This window comes from Dendrobates tinctorius, unplaced genomic scaffold (assembly GCF_039654945.1).
Source record: "Dendrobates tinctorius isolate UK_male_01 unplaced genomic scaffold, ASM3965494v1 ptg000143l, whole genome shotgun sequence".
In the NCBI taxonomy this organism is placed as follows: domain Eukaryota; kingdom Metazoa; phylum Chordata; class Amphibia; order Anura; family Dendrobatidae; genus Dendrobates; species Dendrobates tinctorius.
Window position 1 is genome coordinate 13710830 of NW_027361810.1, and position 22360 is coordinate 13733189.

At 43.4% G+C, this 22360-nt stretch overlaps 1 protein-coding gene across 3 annotated transcripts in view; it reads left to right on the top strand.

Annotated features, from left to right (window-relative positions):
• The window catches only part of MGAT5 (alpha-1,6-mannosylglycoprotein 6-beta-N-acetylglucosaminyltransferase), a 94010-nt gene that overhangs the window by 41354 nt on the left and 30296 nt on the right, over positions 1-22360 (top strand). For all 3 annotated transcript variants that reach the window (XM_073545523.1, XM_073545526.1, XM_073545525.1), the window contains 6 exons: positions 9351-9427; positions 10366-10455; positions 12210-12281; positions 13344-13505; positions 16550-16719; positions 18621-18755. In XM_073545523.1, coding sequence (XP_073401624.1) covers positions 9351-9427; positions 10366-10455; positions 12210-12281; positions 13344-13505; positions 16550-16719; positions 18621-18755 — 706 coding nt within the window. The remainder of the gene's footprint in view (positions 1-9350; positions 9428-10365; positions 10456-12209; positions 12282-13343; positions 13506-16549; positions 16720-18620; positions 18756-22360) is intronic.

Genomic DNA, 22360 nt, shown 5'->3' on the forward strand with positions numbered 1-22360 from the left:
GCACCTAACAGGTGTTGGCAATAACTAAATCACACTTGCAGCCAGTTGACATGGAGTAAAGTTGACTCGACCTCTGTCCTGTGTCCTTGTGTGTACCACATTGAGCATGGAGAAAAGAAAGAAGACCGAAGAACTGTCTGAGGACTTGAGAAACCAAATTGTGAGGAAGCATGAGCAATCTCAAGGCTACAAGTCCATCTCCAAAGACCTGAATGTTCCTGTGTCTACCGTGCGCAATGTCATCAAGAAGTGTAAATCCCATGGCACTGTGGCTAACCTCCCTAGATGTGGACGGAAAAGAAAAATTGACAAGAGATTTCAACGCAAGATTGTGCGGATGTTGGATAAAGAACCTCGACTAACATCCAAACAAGTTCAAGCTGCCCTGCAGTCCGAGGGTACAGCAGTGTCAACCCGTACTATCCGTCGGCGTCTGAATGAAAAGGGACTCTATGGTAGGAGACCCAGGAAGACCCCACTTCTTACCCCGAGACATAAAAAAGCTAGGCTGGAGTTTGCCAAAACTTACCTGAAAAAGCCTAAAACGTTTTGCAAGAATGTTCTCTGGTCAAATGAGACAAAAGTAGAGCTTTTTGGGCAAAGGCATCAACATAGAGTTTACAGGAGAAAAAAAGAGGCATTCAAAGAAAAGAACACGGTCCCTACAGTCAAACATGGCAGATGTCCCCTGATGTTTTGGGGTTGCTTTGCTGCCTCTGGCACTGGACTACTTGACCGTGTGCATGGCCATATGAAGTCTGAAGACTACCAACAAATTTTGCAGCATAATGTAGGGCCCAGTGTGAGAAAGCTGGGTCTCCCTCAGAGGTCATGGGTCTTCCAGCAGGACAATGACCCAAAACACACTTCAAAAAGCACTAGAAAATGGTTTGAGAGAAAGCACTGGAGACTTCTAAGGTGGCCAGCAATGAGTCCAGACCTGAATCCCATAGAACACCTGTGGAGAGATCTAAAAATGGCAGTTTGGAGAAGGCACCCTTCAAATATCAGGGACCTGGAGCAGTTTGCCAAAGAAGAATGGTCTAAAATTCCAGCAGAGCATTGTAAGAAACTCATTGATGGTTACCGGAAGCGGTTGGTCGCAGTTATTTTGGCTAAAGATTGTGCAACCAAGTATTAGGCTGAGGGTGCCAATACTTTAGTCTGGCCCATTTTTAGAGTTGTGTGAAATGATCAATGTTTTGCTTTTTGCTTCATTCTCTTTTGTGTTTCTTCATTTAAGACAAATTAAATGAAGATAATAATACCAAAGAATTTGTGTTTGCAATCATTTTCAGGAAGAAACTGAGTATTATCTGACAGAATTGCCGGGGTGTCAATACTTTTGGCCACAACTGTACATTACATTACTGATCCTGAGTTACATCTTGTATTATCCTCCAGAGCTGCACTCACTATTCTGCTGGTGCAGTCACTGTGTACATACATTACATTACTGATCCTGAGTTACATCCTGTATTATACCCCAGAGCTGCACTCACTATTCTGCTGGTGCAGTCACTGTGTTCATACATTACATTACTGATCCTGAGTTACATCCTGTATTATACCCCAGAGCTGCACTCACTATTCTGCTGGTGCAGCCACTGTGTACATACATTACATTACTGATCCTGAGTTACATCTTGTATTATACTCCAGAGCTGCACTCACTATTCTGCTGGTGCAGTCACTGTGTACATACATTAGATTACTGAGCTGATGCAGAATTTGGTTTGACTTAGGAGTTTGGAAATTTTCTTCTCTTCTGAATTTGTCATCGATTCCATCTAAAATCAATCTCCTCTTCTTTTTCAGCAGTTGTCAGGCAATGTACAAAAAAATGGTTTATAGTCTACAATACATTCGCACCTGATCAATCGATCACAGCCGAGACTGATTAGTAATTGCCCCTGTACTGCTCAAAATCCATTTATTCCCACATACTTACTGCCCTGGCCCAGTCATGAAGCTGCCCATCCATGAGAGATTTTGAGTGGCTGCACTAGACCACCAGGAATGTCAGAACTCGGTTGAAATCCTGTTATACTCTTCTTCCCTCCCACCTCCTTCTATTTTTCTTAAAAATGACCAAAAATAAGCTTTAAAACTTCCGTACCCATTTTGCGTGTTTGTGAGGGCGTCTCTGATCTTATTTGTACACGTCTTAAAGGCACAAGTCACACCTTCACTGAGGACACCTGGCCTCGGAGCTTTATAATGGGCACCTTTATGTTGGCCCCTGTTTACGCCAGCTAGGTTGAAGCCTGTGTTTGTCCCTGGAGGTGGACGGCACGGTTTGGGTTGGTGGGCGAGCTCCAGAGCCTTCCCGTACTATCGGACCAGGGATCAATAGAGCATCTGTTCTTCCTCTGCAGCCGCTCGCCTGTACAGGGTAGAAAACCTTTCTAAATAGACATATAAGGAACTGCAGGCCAGGAAAGCATGGCACCGACTGCGGGATGTGTAAATCAGATCCAAATAGTTGGCCCTTATGACAAAACTTCCCCCCACCTCCTACATGGAGGGCGAGGTGACCTCACTGCTGGAAGCTCGATCCATGGAAAACTCAGCGATGTCGCATACTCAGAAGTTCACGATTTATTACATATTTCCAAGCCGGTGATTATAGGACAATGCTGCCACATCCGATTACTGCCATACAAGATGGAGCAGAGTCCGGGATGGCGGATTGGGGTCGTAAGAGGGATAATTGGAATAAAAGCCATTGATTTCATGCTTTACGCTATTGTTTTTGTTTAGTTTTTTTTTCTAAAGTGCAGTTTGTAAAAAAAAAAAAAAAAAAGGCATAAAAAAACATATTGGAACGCACCTGAAAAAATTGCATCTGCTATTTTACTCTTCGCCACGACAGCACCCACTGGAGGTATCGGATCCGCCCATTTGGAACAGGAAACCCTACAGGAAAGATAAAAGGGGCGGTCCGCCTTTCCTCCTCAGTTTTTGGTTTCCTGTTCCAAATGGAGCAGGATCCTGCAGGATCTTACCTGGGCCATGCATCCGCCTGTGCGGTCTCCTCGGGAACGGCAGGGGCTGCGGTCCGGAAGCAGCGTCGGGGGAGATTACGTTTGACGGTTCCCCCCTCGTCTGGTGGCATAATGGTGATGACCGGATCCGGGTATGGCCGCCCGGTCTTACCAGGGAGCGGACCGGTCTGGCATCCGGAGGCACAACCCCCTTCGGTGGTGATACAGCGTGGGAGGTGAGGCCATGAGCGCGCGAACCGCGCGTGTGAGTAGTGGTGGCGCAGGAGCCGGCCGGCGCCCGACGCTCCTATACCCCGGAAGTAATGGTTGAACTTCCGGGGTAGGATGGCGATGACGCGGCGCATGCGCCCTGACACAGGGTGACTTCTGGGGGCACGACAGGAGAAGATAAAACAGCGCTGCAACGATGGAACCATGTCGTCCCCCACGGAGTCGCAGGCCCCAGCAGGGGATTCAGCTGGGGGCAATTCCACCAGGGACCGCAGCGCCAGGACAGAGACTGCCCGCAGGAGCGAGGCAGCAGAAGCCCGATCCAGACCGTCTCAGCCATCCGACCCGGTATTAAGCTTCACTGGGTGAGTGTGCAAAGTATATACTCTACCTATTAAGCTAAACCTCTCCCCCCCCCCCCCCCCCCCTCCCCCCTCTCTCCTTTGCTTTGACCTCCCACTTCAGTCAAAGAAAAAAGAAAAAGCTAAACATAAAGAATGCGCATTATGTTCAGAGCCTCTCCCTGACTCCTACCCCAAAAAACTCTGCAAACAATGCATGAAAGAGACCAGGCAGGGGTCGACGATATCTTCTAAAGATATCCGAGCCATAATTAGGGAGGAGATACAAGCCATCAACCGCGCCAGAACTCCCTCAGAGTCCAGTCATAAGAAACAGGCCGTTGTTAGTTCAGAGTCAGAGGAAGAACAGGAGTTAAACTCAGGCTCCGCATCCACGTCCTCATCGTCATCCTCGGAGATGGAAGGACGCGCATGTTTTCCACTGGACAGCGTAGATAACCTAGTAAAAGCGGTTAGAAATACTATGGGGTGTGAAGAGGAAAGGGGAGCCCAAACCGCGCAGGACATTGTTTGCGGGATTGGCAGAAAAAAAGAGGAGATCATTTCCGGTGATACCGGCAATTAAGGACCTCATCAAAAGAGAGTGGGAAAAGCACGACCAGAGAGGTTTTCTCCCATCAGCCTCAAAACGGAAGTATCCGTTCACTGATGAAGACCTATTGAAATGGACTAAAATACCAAAGGTGGATGCCGTCATATCCTCCACTTCCAAACAGACCTCGATCCCGGTCGAGGACGCAGGATTGTTAGCAGACCCATTAGACCGAAAGGCAGAATCTTCGCTCAAAAGGTCCTGGGAGTCCACCACCGGGGTATTCAAACCCGCAATAGCCAGCACATGTACTGCTAGATCAATGCTGGTATGGCTAGATCAGTTAGATCAGCAGATCGAACAAAGAATGTCAAGGGAGAAACTGCGTGCAGCCATCCCGTTGATAAGAGGTGCAGCTGCCTTTATGGCAGATGCTTCAGCGGACACCCTAAGACTGGCAGCGAGGTCGGCAGCCCTGGTAAATAACGCCAGACACGCGCTGTGGATAAAAAGCTGGAAAGGGGACGCACAATCAAAATCCAAAATTAGTGCAACCCCATGCGAGGGTGAGTTCCTCTTCGGAAAAGCCTTAGACGAAATTCTCGCCAAGGCAAAAGAGAGGAAAAAGGCCTTCAGTGATTCTCCCATTCCGTTTTATAGGAAAACCTTTAAGAGACGGCCATTCGGGAGAAGAAGACAGTCGGACAGAACGAATAGATGGACCACGAAAGACGAAAAGCAGAAGGGTACCATCTTCAGAGGGCCAACATATAGGAGAGATAAAAATTAAGAGTTTAGACCCACCAGTTGGGGGTAGATTAAAATTTTTTGTTACCAAATGGGAACAAATTACGTTAAGCCCATGGATTTTGAACATAATCGGGTAAGGAATAAAGATTGAATTCCTTCAGATCCCTTATGAATTCTTTGTTATAACTCGCCTTAATTGCTCAGTTCAGCAAAAGGCTCTCGAAGATGAGATTCGAGTGCTACTAGCTAAAAAAGTTTTAGTTGACGTCCCTGAGGGACAAGAGGGTAGAGGCTTTTATTCTCCCCTGTTTTTGGTTTCTAAACCAGACGGTACATTTAGAACCATTATTAATTTAAAGAAGCTTAATTCATTTATAAAAAATTATAACTTCAAAATGGAATCAATTAGATCCACTATAAAGCTTCTGTTCCCAAATTGCGTAATGGCAGGGATTGATTTAAAAGACGCTTATTATCATCTCCCTATTCACAATAGATTCCAGAAATACCTAAGAGTTGCAGTGGAAGTCGAGGGCAGGATTCGTCATTTCCAATACGCGGCCATGCCCTTCGGGCTTTCCACGGCACCAAGAATATTTACCAAGGTGATGGCAGAAGTGATGGCCTACCTTCGCCAAAAGGACACACTAATCGTGCCATATTTAGACGACTTCCTAATAATTGGGAATTCAGTCAAACAATGTACCGAACGCGTGACTGACGCAATCTCGTCTTTTCAGTGCCTTGGCTGGATCATCAATATCCAAAAGTCCAGACTCGATCCACAATCTCTCCAGACATTTCTAGGATTTCAACTAGATTCCTTGACCCAGAGATGTCTACTACCTCAGGTAAAAATCACCCTCACGAAACAAAAAATACGAGCAGCTATAGATAGACCACGGGTATCCTTGAGAGGAGCAATGTCACTATTAGGATCACTAAATTCTTGCACCCCGGCAGTCCGGTGGGCCCAGTACCATGTCCGTACGCTACAACACCAGATCCTCCAGGAGGATAAGCGACATAGTGGGCATTTACAGAGCAAAATAACCCTGTCACAAGAAGTCTTGACTTCTCTAGAGTGGTGGTTAGATGATGACCATTTATGTTCAGGAGTTCCATGGGTTATAGTTCCATCCTGTATCGTAACCACCGATGCCAGTCCCCAGGGCTGGGGAGCCCACATGGAGAATGAGTTTCATCAGGGAAAGTGGAATAGAGAGGAATGCGAATACTCATCCAATTTAAAAGAACTGACTGCAGTGTTCTATGCTCTATACAACTTCCTTCCGCAGCTCCAACAGAAGCATGTCAGGATACTATCGGACAATACCACCACCGTGGCCTATATAAACAAACAAGGAGGAACTCGATCAGAGAGTCTGATGTCTTCAGCGGCAAGAATTTTAAACTTAGCAGAAAACTATTTTTTGTCCCTCTCGGCCCTTCATATCAGAGGCGAGAGCAATCAAAAGGCAGACTTCCTAAGCCGACACACTCTGCGGCAAGGAGAGTGGTGCCTCAATCAGAACGTCTTCAGGGACATAGTAGCCCTATGGGGACAACCCGAGGTGGACCTTTTCGCCACAAAGGAGAACAGGCAGATGAAAACATTTGCCTCCCTATCTCCATCAGACCACCCAGACATACTAGACGCCCTTCTAGCTCCATGGAATTTCAACCTGGCGTATGCGTTCCCTCCATTGATCCTCCTACCTCAAGTAATTCGGAAGATCAGAGACGACAAAGCAAGGATAATCTTAATAGCACCGTTCTGGCCAAAAAGACCGTGGTTTTCGTGGCTGCAGATTATGTCAATAACAGATCCTTGGGTCCTTCCTTCAACTCCCAACCTACTCTCCCAAGGCCCCTTTTTCCACCCTCAAGTGGTCAGCTTGCACTTGACGGCGTGGAATTTGAGAGGCAGTTATTGAGGACAAGAGGATTCTCTGAGTCTTTAATTACTACACTACTACAAAGTAGAAAACAGTCCACAACCCAAATTTACACTAGAATATGGAAAAAATTTCTTCAATTCCATACAGTACCTCATACAGCAGAAGTTCCGATAATCCCAATCTTAGAATTTCTGCAGAAAGGGAAAGACTTAGGCTTAGCAGTAAATACGCTAAGAGTACAAATATTGGCATTAGGAGCACTATATGGCCATAATATAGCAGGCAACAAGTGGATAACTCGATTTATTACAGCATGTGAACGAATAGCTCCAATCCACATACCCTCCGTCCCTACATGGGATCTAAATCTGGTCTTAGACGCCCTAACGGTAGACCCCTTTGAGCCGATCGACACAATACCCTTCAAACACTTAGCACTTAAAATGGCCCTCTTGGTAGCACTGACCTCAGCTAGAAGAGTGGGTGATATCCAGGCCTTGTCAATAGATCCACCTTTTTTTCAAGAATACCTAGACAGATTGGTATTAAAACCAGACCCTGCCTACCTGCCAAAAGTGGCAACAAAATACCATAGATCTCAGGAGATACTCCTCCCAACCTTCTATAAAAATCCCTCCACTCCGGAAGAGCAGAAGTTCCATACTCTGGACGTCAAAAGAACTGTCCTAAAATATATTGAGAGGTCCAACAGTTGGAGGCAGAGTAGGGCCCTATTTGTTTCATTTCAGGGCTGTAAGAAGGGGTATGGAGTCACGAAGAGCACCATTTCCCGGTGGATCAGAGAAGCCATTCGTTTAGCCTACTCCGCAAAAAACGAAGATCCTCCAGGGAACATCAGGGCGCATTCCACCAGGGCAATGGCAACTTCTTGGGCGGAAAAGGGAGATGTTCCGATTGAAACTATATGTAAGGCGGCAGTTTGGTCATCCCCTTCTACCTTCTATAACCACTATAGACTTGATCTTTCATCAGCCTCTGACTTAAGCTTTGGCCGGACTGTCCTTGACACAGTGGTCCCACCCAGGTGATGGTCTCTGGAATCTCTCCAGTGGGTGCTGTCGTGGCGAAGAGTAAAAAGCCGGATTACTTACCGGTAATGCTCTTTTAATGAGTCCACGACAGCACCCACTCACTTCCCTCCCTAAAGATATTAATAGTTAAAGTATATCAACCAAATAATGGATAAGAAAGATGTTAAAATAAGAGAACATTACCTAATCCTTGGCGGTCCTTCTGGTACTCAAACGTAAAACTGAGGAGGAAAGGCGGACCGCCCCTTTTATCTTTCCTGTAGGGTTTCCTGTTCCAAATGGGCGGATTCGATACCTCCAGTGGGTGCTGTCGTGGACTCATTAAAAGAGCATTACCGGTAAGTAATCCGGCTTTTTTTCTAAACTCCAAAAAGGCACAAAAAAAAACTGTAGGGCAACAGCCTGACTTACTGCTAATGTCTGGCTACAGCGGGGCAGACACAAAACTGAAGGCAAAAGTCCCAACAGAAATAAGTGATGTGTGATGGCACCCGTGAGCCAAAAAAAACGTGCGAGTCTCTGTACTTAGTGTGGCTAAATTGCCCAGACAATTTTTATGTTTTTTGTTTTGTTTTTTTGCGTTTTTTTTTTTTTTTTATAGCAATTTCTTTGTTTTTTTGTCTATTTTTTCGCGCTCTAGTTTTTTTTTTCCCCCCTCTCCTTTTTTTTTTTTTTTTTTTTCTCTAGTTTTTACCCTTTTAGTCCTCCCCCCCAGTTATCGGACCTCTCCAGCATTGTCGCTCCATCGCCTCCTGAGCAGGTAGTAGATTCACCCCCTGGCGCAGTTACTGATTGCTTTCCGTCCTTTGGGCACAGCAGCTGCCCCCTCTTTGCCGGTCGCCTGCCAGCTCATGGCCGTCCTGGATCTACTGGGCAAACATTAATCCTCAGAGGTATTTAATGACTGATGTAGACTACCGCTCTTCTGTACCCAGTATATGCCGGGAACGAGCCTAATCTGTGCCTGCAAATAGTACCTGCTCACAGCAAGCAGAGGTGTTACCGGAGTCTCCAATATGCCGTTCCATTAAACATTTACTGACTACTAAGTCTTAATATATTGATGTACTAAATGGGTATTTAGCTGTTATTCTAGTGTTCCCTTCTTTCCTGAAATACTTTGTGCTGCTGGGGACCTTTCTTAGCTCCATTCCTTACCGAGTCCACTGATTGCTGAAGCAAAGTGGCCGATGAGATCCGTGGCTGAAGCCTGGCTCACGAGATAGTCTGAGGCCACCTTTCACCCTTGGAGAAGCACAGTGATGGTTTTTTAGTCCATGAAGAGTGGGTTTTCAGCACCTTGACCCCCACTGACCCAAAACTCCTGTTTTTGACACTTGACATGTTGATTATTTAAAGTATAACTGAACTTGCACAAAACTTTTCAACACTCTGAAATACTCTGTGCTGCTGGATAATTTCCTTCATAATCGTTGTCTGTTTCCCTTGTACTATGTGTGGTCTGATTTGGGGGTATGAAGCCTTTCTGTCCAGCTGCAGTTCTGTAACCTGTAGGTTTCTTTATCTCCCTGCAGATCTCATTAACGGAGCCCAAGAGCAGTGTGAATTGCCTCCCATGGACGGCTACCCTCACTGCGAGGGGAAAGTAAAGGTGCGTTTTATATACTTTTTTTTTTTTTTCTGTGGGATTGTTCTCTGCCTGGTCGCCTTCACATCTCCGCTGCTGGTCGATCTTCCTGTAGGTGCAGCTGCACAGTCCTCTCCTCCCTGTAGTCATCTGTATGATCAGCAGACAGGGGCGTCCGGAAGGTGAAATATTAGGGCTCAGGCTCCTGCTATAGCCGGGATAGAAAAGAGATTGAACACTGCACCCTACAGTGGAATGACTTTGTTGCCCTAGACCACCAGGGCTCTGTTTTAACCCTTTTCTCTGCCTTTGACCACCAGTGATGACATTTAACCCTTTAACTACTGTGTATCAGACTTTAAACCCTTCCCCAGCAGACCACCAGGGAAGGTTGGCTCTAATCCTTTGCTAACCTAGTTTATCAGGGATGATGACCGCACCTAACCAAATTAACCCCTTATCCCCAGTAAAATCAGAATGGAGAAGTGCATAACCAGTCGATTTCCCCCCCACTCTACACTATCCCCCTAGACCACCAGGATATTTTTTTTAATGAACGCCCTTCTCTGCCCCTGATCGCCAGGGCTGCATACATTTTTTTCCAAGACTTAAGATTTCCAGAGATGATCCAAACCCACATAAGCGACCCTATATAGTCGGGGATGTTGTCTGCACCAGACCACATTAACCTTTGATCTCTTGTAAAGCCATGATAGAGAAGTGAGTAACCAGTGAGGACCCTAGGCATGACGCATTGACCCCATCTCTATGCTACCCTAGACCACCAGTGTTTTTTAATATCAACCCCATCTTTGCCCCAGGACACCAGGACTGTAGACAGTCAACCGTATGTGCCTTTTTTAGCACAGATGTGTAATCTTGTCCCTTTTTGTGAGTATTGCTCTGATCTCATGATGCAGTGCAGTCCATTACTGAATTATCTGTTTTGTTTTTTCCACCAGTGGATGAAGGACATGTGGCGTTCTGATGTCTGCTACTCCAACTACGGCGTTGACGGCTCCTCCTGCTCGTTCTTTATTTACCTCAGTGAGGTGAGTGCGCCCAGGTTGCATCTCATCGGGTGCTTTGATGGCATTTCCAACGATTCAACGCTTCGAAAGTAAAACAAGTAATGCAAATCTCAAATATTCCGAATTTTAAAAAAAAATATCCCAACATATTGTATACACAGCTCTTATGCCATCCTATGTGTCTCCATGGTAACAGACTACAAACAAGCCCTAACTTTAAAAAAAAAAAGTTACCACTGCTCCATTAATTGGGTAAAGGTCTGGTTCTTGCACATGCTCAGTAGCTCCCCGTTCTCTGTTCTTAGGATTAGTAGGGTGTCCCAGCAGCCAGACCCCCAGGAATCATTCATGTATCATCTATTCTGTGCCCAAAATACGCGCCAGACTATCAAAAATTGCCAAAAAGCCAGATTAAAAGAATTTTACCAAATACATTTTAAACAAGAAAATCAATACCTTGTGTTTGTTTTATCTCTGGTTTTTGGAAAGAAAATAAGATATGGAAGCAAGACCGTTCAGCTGCCTCTTAAAGGGATTGGCCACTACTTGAAGAAAAAAAATTTTCAATAGCCCCAGGGTGCTTCAAAAGTAAGAGGTATAAAATAAAAAAAAGGTCCTTGCTCATATTTATTTCTTGTTTTATTGCATACTGGGGCCAATGGAAAAGTATTTAAAGCAGCGGCCAAACCCTCCAGACCTGTAAAGTCATTTACGTCACCCATATGATCACCGCTCTGTGTAGAGACTTATCTGGTGCCATATGGAGGCAGATTGCTCGCCCTGCTGCTTGCAGATGGCACTAAGGACAAGGTGAAGGGAGACTTGCGGGGATGAGCCGGAAGGATGGCATGTGACGCTCGTGTCAGTACATAAAGTGCAAAATTGAATTGAAATGGTTAAAAAAAAAAAATTAAATTTTTTTTTTTTTACCATTCTGGTTGTTACCGCATAGAACATTTTTACTACTTGCCCTCTTTCCGTCTCTTCTGAATGGAAGCCTCCTAGATTAATGCGGGCCGGTCTGCCTTATGTAAGGGCAGCATACTGTGCCAAAATGGCACGAAAAGAATTACTGGGGAAATGATGATGGTCTGACTGCTAAGATGGAAAGCTGTCACCTGGCAGTGGCTTATTACATGAGTATCAAAAGGCTCGGGTAGTAAAATTCTACTTTCCCGACCCTTATCTCCCCGGACAGGCTTTTAGCTAATGACTGGACTAGTAGGCATTTCCATTGTATCAAGGCACAAACCAGGTAATGCCAGAACAAGGGCTGCGTGAGATCAGTGGGATCAGTTGTCATTTTATTATTTTTTTTTTTATTAAATATTTTTACGCAGCTCAAACTGATATAAAAGAAATCTGCCAGACGAGCCCTTAAAGCCTGCGCCTCCTAGAAGATTTCAGCAAAGAAAACTTTGTGACTTCTTCACCTTCTATAGGCCACCTGTATGGCATGGTGGTCACCCAGATGGGGGGGTCGAGTGGTTATTAAGTAACATGAACTCATATCTTCCATTTCTTGATGGTTCCCTTCACGTGATCTTAATACGGTCCCGTTCAACAATTACACAGATGATTTAGATGGCTCAGTAGCATATTATAGAGCACAAGAAGACAAAATAATTATGGGCTGTTTGAAAATAGGTGATCGATACTGGACCCAGTGCGGTGAGTCCAGGATCCCGAGGTAGAACCAGTAACCGGATCCGGTATATGTGGTATCTGTTGTCGCAACGTTTTAGTTTTCTGGTATCTTCCATCGTTCATTTCAGGTTGAAAACTGGTGTCCTCGACTGCTATGGAGAGCTGCAAGCCACAAAGAGGAAGCCGATAAAAGGACAATGGTAAGACGGCTCCTACCTCGTATTATTGATCCCACGACAGGGGTTTAGAGCTTCCGCCTACAGATAAGGAGTCAGGGCCAAAGAAACGAGGTCGGGGAGACATGAAACAGTCATTGCTTTGGTAAAAATAACTAATGCGAGATATTGCGTGCACCTACATGATAATGATTGTGTATGACCAGTATCTGACACTGGAAATTTTCATTAGGATAACGTATAGAACTTTGATATAATCTTCTTTCCAACCCTGTAAAATATCTGCACGTGACTACTAACTAAGCTTACACCAAAGTGTACGTTAAAATCTGAGGGTTCTGCAGGGGTGGAGCATAAAACAAGGATTGAAAAATGATTGGTGAGGTTTTGTGTCATGCCCCGCCCCCTCTGTTCCTTAAGGTAAATCACAGATTTTAAATGAACTAGTATGCTGCTGGGTTTCCACCCCGATCCATAGCATGACAGTAGTTTGTGGTTATATTTCAAGACTCGTTAGAGGCACTTCCTAATTGAGTCTGGCTTGAGGAAGGATTTGGTGAGCTTAATGAACTTCTGCGGGTATATAGGGGCAGCATAATAGAGTACTAGGCAAATAGGCAAAGTTTTACCATTTTCAGCCAGGTGTTGCGGAAGTTGACCACCTCTGCCAATTTTAAGATCCTTAGCCTTTCACTTCTGCAAATTTTCATTTTGGATTTAACCTTTTCTTAAGCAGGGGTAAATCCCGCCCGCAGTGCTGCAAAATCTGCGTGGACATACTAACTCGCAGACCTATATGAACATATATTGGTCATGTGTGCTGCCATTTTGTGATCATTTGCACTCAGAAAACACAATAATTAAAATGTAATTCTGTCTGATCATAGCCCAACACATGCGGGTAAGCAGAGTATGGCGGTGTAGTGGAGTAGGCATTCTCTGCAGGGAAAGTAATAAGGGGCTATATTGTTAGCTGCCAGAGGGGGAAGTAGATATATTCTGCTCAGAGGCTTTAGAACTCTTTAGAAAAATATCCCTGAACATCATAAAGCTGTATGAAATTTTTTTTTTTTTTTTTGCTTTCAGACTGAAATCCGTACTGATTTTGATGAACTCTACAACGTCATGTCCAGACACGAGGAGTTTCGCTGGATGACCCTGAGAATAAAGCGGATGGATGATACCTGGATAGAAGCTATTAAATCTCTGGCAGAAAAACAAAATCTAGAGAAACGGAAAAGAAAAAAGGTATTAGAAAATAAAGTATTGTATGCTTTATATCTCCTGAAGACAATCACAGTCAGAGTAGGTATTGAAAGTGGAGAACCATCCAAAGAAAAGTGGCGGTCTACACATTCTTGCCATTAAAGAGGTTTTCCTATCTGGGACATCATTAGGATATATGGCAAATGTCTGATAGACTGTATTCCAATGTGCCGTCGAGCTCCCATAGAAATGAAAGTGCCGCATGTTACAGCTGCCAGATGTACAGAGCTGGGACAGCACCACTCCATACACCGTATAGTGGCTGTTCTCAGGTACTGCAGCTCAGATCACATTCACTTCAATTGGAGCTTAGCTGCAGTATCGAGGATGGCCACTACACGTTGTATCGAGCTGTGCTCTTCTGGCTGTATACATCCGGCCACTGCCAGATTTACAACATATGTTTGGAGGTTGTGGCGTCCCGTGGAAGTCCTGGACAACCCCTTGACTCATGACGTATTTGTTAAACCCTTGATACATGCTACCCTCACCTATCTGCCATTTTTAATACGTTCTAAAATTGACATTGTATAATAGAGGATACTGACTCTCAACCCTCCCCAATACGTAATCACCTGAGTACTGGTACTACCCACATAACCAAATCGCTGCACAGTGATCCTCAAATAGAAATGGCTTTCTGCCCTGCTTGTCAGAAAGGCGTATAGACTGTGGTAACATGCCGGTATAGTGAAGAAGGCTCATTCTGCAGGGGAAGTAAGAATGAGCTATATTGTGAGCTGCCAGAGGGAGAAGGAGACATATTCTGCCCAGAGGATTTAGGACTCTTTTCAAAAAACTGAGCTAAGAGCATTTTAAAGCCATATTAAAATGTAAATCCGAATGTTCATTTTGAGGCTGGTTTCACACGTCTGACACTCATGGTCTGAGTACGGATTGCAACGTCTAGACTGCCCCCAAGTCCCCTGACCTGAACGCAGCAGCTTCATGTATGCCCATAAGGCTGTTTAGCTCGGCTCAGGAGACCACTAGCCAGTTTCAACATTACTGTCTAAACTCAGACCATGACTGTTGAACGTATGAAACTGGCCTAAAGAGAAGACTTTTTTTTCAGCAATTGCTAGTTGTCAGGGGAGAAAGGAGACTGATTCTGCCCAGAGGGTTAGGAATTCGACATCAGAAATACAGAAGCACTGTTAAGCTGGATTTAAAAAAAGAAAAAAACATTCTGAACGTTTACTTTACATGGAAGGCTCCATATGCAGTGGAAATATGTTAAGACTGTTATCAGCTACCAGAGGGGGAAGCATACTGAATTTTAATTCAGGGGATTTAGAATGCCTTTGAAAAAAAAATAGAGCTCCAAGCACTTTAAAGCTATGTTAAGAAATGAACCTGAACTTTCACTTCAGGAAAAAGACTGCATTTGCGGTGGAAGTATATAGACTCTATATTGTCAGCTGCCAGATGGGGAAGGAGGCTGATTCTATCTAAAGGATTTGGAACTTGATCAGAAAAACTTTATAAACTTGTGTATCTTGCTGTATAAGGAGCATTATTGGAGGCGACTGTTTTCTCTTCCACCTTATGTCAGATTGTGAAATGGCCAGGGTCCATTAGCATGTTATAATTACAAAATGTCATGTTCCTCCTTCCATTTCACTGCACTTACTTATGCTTCTCTAATTATTCTGTTGAAAAATAAAGAATTTTCTTTAATAATCATTGCTTGACGTGAGATAAGCGTCACAGTTTACCGCTCTCGTTTTGTGATTCGCTGATCTTTCGCATGTGAAATGACTTCCTTTTTAAGTCCACCTTCAAAGTAATTATAAGGAATAAAAGGCTTTCAGGGATTCTCAGAACATCTGTAGTCTTAAAGGGTACCCCCCCCCATCATAGATCCTTTGTCTTCTCTTCTCTGCTCCTTACTGGAAAAAATATGGTTCCCAGAAACGATCCTAGATATAGAATTATCATGGGGCATCATATTAATCTATTAAGGAAAAAAACAGATTACGCCTGAACTGTCCCATTAAACGGATAACCCCACCATATATTTTTATGGGTCAAGATTTATGATACAGAGCTGCAAATCGCTGGTTTTCATCCATGAACAGCGCCACATCTGTCCACAGGTGGTGTGTAGCATTGCAGATCGGCTTCATTAACTTTGGTGAAGATGAGCTCAAATACTAGATAAATCCCATGGACAAGTGTCTTAGTATGTAATGCCAGTTAAAAAAAAAGTAAATAAAAAGGCTTTTAATCTTTGCATGTATTGTATGTAAATTACCATTCTGGAGTCAAGTAGGTGGAGCAACTCGGAAAAATCAAAGATGGTAAATCCTGCTCAGTCTAGCTTTGACATCTTGGAGGATAGGTTATGTCGCCTCAAGCACATCTGAGTGCGCGTGGAGTTGTCTTTTTTTTTTTTTTTAAGTTGCTGCCTGTGCAGAGTTGTCTTTTTTTTTTAAGTTGCTGCCTGTGCAGAGTTGTCTTTTTTTTTTTAAGTTGCTGCCCGCGCAGAGTTGTCTTCTTTTTTTTAGTTGCTGCCTGTGCAGAGTTGTCTTTTTAGTTCCTGCAGTGAAAACCGCAGCAGATACTTGGGATTTGGGATCAGCTTGACATGATCTACCATTTCAAGGATTTCGATCAAGCCAGATAAGATGGGGTTTCGGGCTTGGCCATGTGTGACTTTCCTCTTTAGTGACTACACCCCATAGACAACTGAAAGATATGTTTTCTTTTGGTGCAAGTGAGGGTTAAGTGTTTCTTATTCAATCTGCTCCTCCTATTACATATGTGGACTCCTTTTAGAAAGCAAGAGAGGTGAAGCCACAGGTAGTGGAGGGCATTTTAGGATGATAAACATTTGACTGGTTCCCTTTTAAGAAATGTATCAATATTAAATTTTTGATGTTTTGTGTTCCACTTCATTCAATGAATGTTTGTTTTTATTTTAAGCAGTTTTTAGGGGTTTCCTTCTCTGCAAGATGATACGTGATTGTTTGATTTTTTTTTTTTTTTTTTTTTACCTTTTTTCCTCTCCTTTCTTGTTCCAGATTCTCGTTCATCTGGGGTTACTGACCAAGGAATCTGGATTCAAGATAGCCGAAAATGCGTTTAGCGGTGGTCCGCTCGGCGAATTAGTCCAGTGGAGTGACTTAATTACATCTCTTTACTTATTGGGCCATGATGTCAGGATTTCAGCTTCAATAGCTGAGCTGAAAGAGTAAGAAGATTACTTCCAATGCTAAACCGACTGCGATTGTAGACGCTTCTTATGTGTGAGAGGCAGAATCCAGGAATCCGGGCCCTAATTGCATATAAGGAGCTTATGTTTAATAGCTGATTTTTTTCAATATTTTGCACCAATAAGAATGTGTGATGTGAATACATAGAAGGATGCCGATCAGTTCCATTTAATCCATCAACAAAAGGAGCAAATCTGCTTCCAGATTATCAGATATTCTAGTCCTAGCAACGTGTATAAAACACCCATATATTATCAGGTTATGCAAATAATAATGCATCTCTGTCACTGAAAATAAGCAATCCTGGATTATTGGACCCCGGATGAAAGGAATTTCCTTCCCTTTCTTTCTTTTCTTCCTCTGTCCTTCCTTCCCTTTAATTTTGTTCCGCCGTCCCTTTCCTTGTTTGTTCCCCCCCCCCCCCCCTGTGTTGCTGGTTTGTCCCTCCCCTGTGTTGCTGGTTTGTCCCTCCCTTTCCAGACCTCTTGATGTGCAGTTTGCAGCCTTTGGCCGCTTTCACACTTCAGGCTTTCGGTATCCCGCATGCTGCGGCGAAAAACCGGAATGCCGGATCCGGCGCCTGTTACGACCATATCCGGATTTTTCCCCGTGCTGTTTCATTGCTGCCGCATTGCGCCGGATGGCAATGCGGCGCGTCCGTTTTTTTCCGGATCCGGAGAAAATAGCCGTTCCGGCGTCTGAAAAAAACGTTGCATGCAATGTTTTTTCACAATGCCGGACCGGTTTTTCGCACTGCGCATGCCCGGAAACCTTCTCTGCCAGGAATATATCCGGCAGAAAGAAGGATCCGGTGTCTGCGTTTGCGGCCGGATCCGGTAGTCCGGTTTTTCGCCGCACCATGCCGGATACTGAAAGCCTGAAGTGTGAAAGAGGCCTCTAACAGGTTTTTCTCTTGTGGGACTGCTCCCCCCAGTAATAAAGGCTGATATATCATTGCTAATTTTCACTGCCCTACCTGTGGCTGTTCATGCTTTCTCCCATCTCTGAACCCATGAGATCTGTGCACAACTTCCCCCCCCCATCCCACGCTACCCCTCTGTTATCTCAAAAACTGAGCGAAGGGAGAGAGGGGCAGGACCAATGTCTCTGATAAATTTGTAGCATTTTTCCAAAAATTGCTTGCTTTGCACTTATGAAGGTAAAAAAAAAAAATCTGTGTGAAAATGTACAGCCCTTGAAGATGTTCTAAGATAAATCTTATTGAACCAGATTAAGAAGTGCGCTTAAAAGGTTATTCCCACCTTGTATATAGGATATGACGTCATTATAGGATTGGAAGTTATCGGACCTCAGGCATCTACTGATTCTCACAATGAAGGGGCAGATTTATCATCATAAAGTCCTAGCTATCTCCCTTTAAGTTGTATTCTGTAACTTATCTCCAGGTTTCCTTCTCATCATCTGCATTATGATTTATAAGTCAGATCTGTTAGACCGAGCTCGTCTGCATACCATTATCCCATCCTGCGCATGGCGTAATGATGTCCCTCTCTAAATGCCGGAGGTCCTTCGAGGCCCGACCTCCTTAAGGTTAAGTGTTTGGCCACAAATCTTTATTCCTCTCCTCCTTCCTTGGAATTCCTTCCAAGTCTCCATTAACCTGCAATGATAAACTGTAGACTCTAGTTCCTTGGACGTCTACGTTCTTGGCTGTCTACAGCGAATACATAATTCAGAAGAACTTCACCTCCTAATCACTTGAGAAAGATGGAAGCAGAGAGTGGAAAAGGGATCAAAAACCTGAGCGTCCGGACCAATTAGTAACATTCATTACGTAATTACGTATTCTAGATACATAATGTCTGCGTATTGATAGTGTATGTCTGAAGGAACATTCATTCATTTTCTTGTTCATTAGGATTATGAAGAAAGTGGTGGGAAACAGATCGGGATGTCCTACCCAAGGAGACAAGGTGGTGGAACTTATCTACATCGATATTGTGGGGCTCGCCCAGTTCAAGAAGACCCTTGGTCCGTCCTGGGTTCATTATCAGTAAGTGTCAAGCCAGAGATGGTCTTCAGAAGCCACAAAACTGTGGTCCGTGGCAGACAGAAGATGCAAGGAGCTTTTCTATGTCAACTGAGAATCGATAGTGGCTGTTTAGGCTTTAGCCTGACATTGAGGATCCAAGATTTGATGTGTGGAGGCTACTGTCCTGTATTGGGGAAGAATCAAATGGCCGTATAACCTGAACAGGGATCGTGATGCAATGCTCGTACTGGCCAGCGGCTCTCCCGACAATAGTGACTGCATATATTTCTATGCAGCTGTCACGTTCTGGTCAGGAGAGCCGCCAGCCAGGCTGAGCACTGCGTTGCGATCCCCGTTCGAGTTATACCGGCCGTTAAGAGCAAACTGATGTGTCCAGCAGTAGTCCATGTCTGACCAACAGGAGCCCTGCAGTCGTCATAGATTTCGGGATCCCCAACATTTTTTCCAATTAGACCAACAACTTGGTGAGAACAATTCACTTGATATTCATGTAGCATATATGGATATTCATTGATCATAATCCTAACCTTCTCAAAAATATGAATAAACCAGGGCTGTGGAGTCGGTAAGCCACAGTTGCGACTCCGACTCCTGGATTTTATCAGGCTCCGGCTCCGACTCCGACTCCTTCATAAATGGCCAATTTATAACAACAAATTTACTGTTGTAAAATATTAAACATCGTGCTTATTCAGTTTCTCACCATCATATAAGTAATCAGACCACTTAGAGCAAAAACTACATTTATTAGAATACAATTAGAATATAGCAAATAACTTTTATAAACTTTTCTAAACTGTAAGTAAATATGCAATAAACACTTTTATGCAGTTAATAAGAAGAAATCTATAAATTTGTCCTCAGAAAAAGTATTGCCTCTGTCAGATCCTCCTTCATGGATGCCCTCAAATCTGATCTAATTATTTTGAGAGCAGAGAACAACCTCTCTACACTAACTTGTGTTGGTGGCAAAGCAGTAACCACTCGGGCAACATCTCTGACAATGTCAGGATACAGAGGAATCGCTTGTTGCACTGTTATTTTTGATGAACGGTCAAATTTCTCAATTTCTTTTAGTGCACATGAAAAATTCTGCTGAAATGTACTGGCTGTGTTCCTTGATGGGGATGACTCTTCTATGCGGGAACGCTTTGCACGGTCCTTGTGATCCAAATATTTTTCGAAATTAAATTCTTCATCAGTTGATGATGAGGGTGAAGATGTGGCAGGACGACCAAATTCTTCTTGTTCCTCCTGACTGTTCTGCAACCCTTTCATCCTTACTGCTATTTCAAACAGAGCTTCTTTTCCTTTACTTAGCTGTTGATCATCTAGAAGAATCCGATGCATTGGGTCTAAATAAACAGCTGCCAAAAGAATGTTATTTTGTAATAGTAGCTCCTCTCTCCGTTTCATTGATGTAGCAATGCCACTTGCAGTTAACCCTCCTCTTTGGGACAGGTGAAACATCAGGTTCTTCCACTCCTTTAAGAAAATACCTGGAGTTAAGTCCTCTGCTTGTAATTTTTTAGTCACTGTAAATGGGTGCTCTAGCAATTTTTCCAGCTCAGTCACCTGATTCCACTGACTTTCATTTAGCGTCAGTTGAGGGTTAGCCATGTCTACAAGAAAGGTTTTCAGTTCAACCAAGCGCTGAATCATTAAGTAAGTACTGCCCCATCGTGTGTCTTGATCAATAATTGCCCCTTTTCCAGCACGTCTCTTCAAAATTGAGTCAACTTTAGGGGTTCTGGCAACAGTAGCCAATTTTCTCACCATGCCAATCAGTGCAGCAGCATGTCCTTCTTGCAGGCTGTCTCTTATAGCCAGCTGTAGCGTATGCACAACACAGCGCATGTGATGAATGAAGGAACATATTGACACAGTTTCAACAAGATCATCTAAACTATCATGTTGCTGTTCATCTGAAGCAACTTCAGTTTGCTCCTCAGTTACAATACTGTGTTCCTCTATTTCAAACATTTCTGTGTCTGTGGACCCAGAATGTTCTTCTAGCTGCTGGTCACCATCAATACTCTCATTCATTAGCTTAATAGTACTTATCATATTTGAAGCATTGTCAGTTACGACAGAAAGAACTTGCTCTTTTTTAAGTTCATAGTCTTGCAGAACCTTTTCCACCAAGACCTGGAGAAACTCACTGGTGTGATGAGCTTTGGTGTCTTTTACTGCCAATGTCTTGGTAACTATTTCATTTTTGTCACAAAAAAATCGGACATTGATGGCAAAATAGTTCACTCTGTGACGTGTGCAGGCATCCATTTTAAGAAACAGAAAGCGTCCCTTGAGAGTTTTTTTAAGTTCTTCCTTTTGTTTAAAAGCTTCTTCGATTTACTAATTTTCTAATACTCTCTCTCTCCAGAGAAACACCAAGCTTGCGGGCCATTTTCCCATTCAGACACATAAAAGCTGGTCGTGAAAATAATGAAATAGGCACACTATCCTTTACAACAAGCTCTATGATCTGTTTTTTAAATGTATCTACTGTCATTGTCACAGTAACTTTGTCACTGACAAAATATCTTGCAACTGATGGCTGCAAAGTTCTCTGCTCCTTTGTTTGGCTGGAAGAGCTGGGTACTGGTTCATTGGTTTGGATGCAGTCTTTCTCATCCACTGCTTTCAGTACCTCTGGATGAAAGCGCTGTAAATGTCTCTTTAGATTAGAAGCTCTGGTAGGAGCATTTTTATCTTTGCCTGAATATGCACTCATCTTGGCTTCACAGCATTTGTTTTCGTCTGGATCATTTGTCATACACTGACAGACATAATGTTTTCTATCTTGAGTGATGGTGAAATGTTCAAATACAGCTGATTTAATGTGATGCTTCTTTGACATTCTCAGGTTTTTAATTCTGCATTCACAATCCAAATGACAATTGTTTTTCCTAAAAACAATTGTACAAAATTATTGCCAGGTCGTACAACTGATATAATGGTCAGTAATACTGTTATTATTCCTCATGTACTCACAGTTAACTGATGCAAAGTTTGTTGAAAGGATAATACTTCTTACAGTCTTCCTCTGCTGAGTAGCAGGCAGCTGTGAGATGCTTGGAAGACGCACACCTAGTATGATCTAGTCTAGAGGAGGAGCTTTACTACTAAGAATTTGCAACACATTTTCACTTTCAGTTTCATACATTGTAAGTAGGGGGGTTGGGGCAGCATGAGGTTAACCAAGTATAAGATTAGATAAGGGCAGTGGAGAACAGTGACACACAAGAAGTAAGAAATGTCTCTATCTCCAGCAGAACTGCTTATCACTGTTGTTCATAGTTTGATAGAACATATATATTTGAGTAACATTTATAAAATTCATATGAAAGTTCAATTATGAAATATTAATACATTTTTTTTAAAGCTGGAGTCGGTACATTTCTACCGACTCCGACTCCAACCAAAACTAACTCCGACTCCACAGCCCTGGAATAAACCAAAACGAAGTCCAGGTTAATAAAGACTTAAAATAAATTTTATTTAATTACACAAAATAGATTAAAGGAGAACCATGCAAATGGACATAATACAATACCTTAATATATTATATCATAATGTGAGGAGATAATTTCATATTAAACACA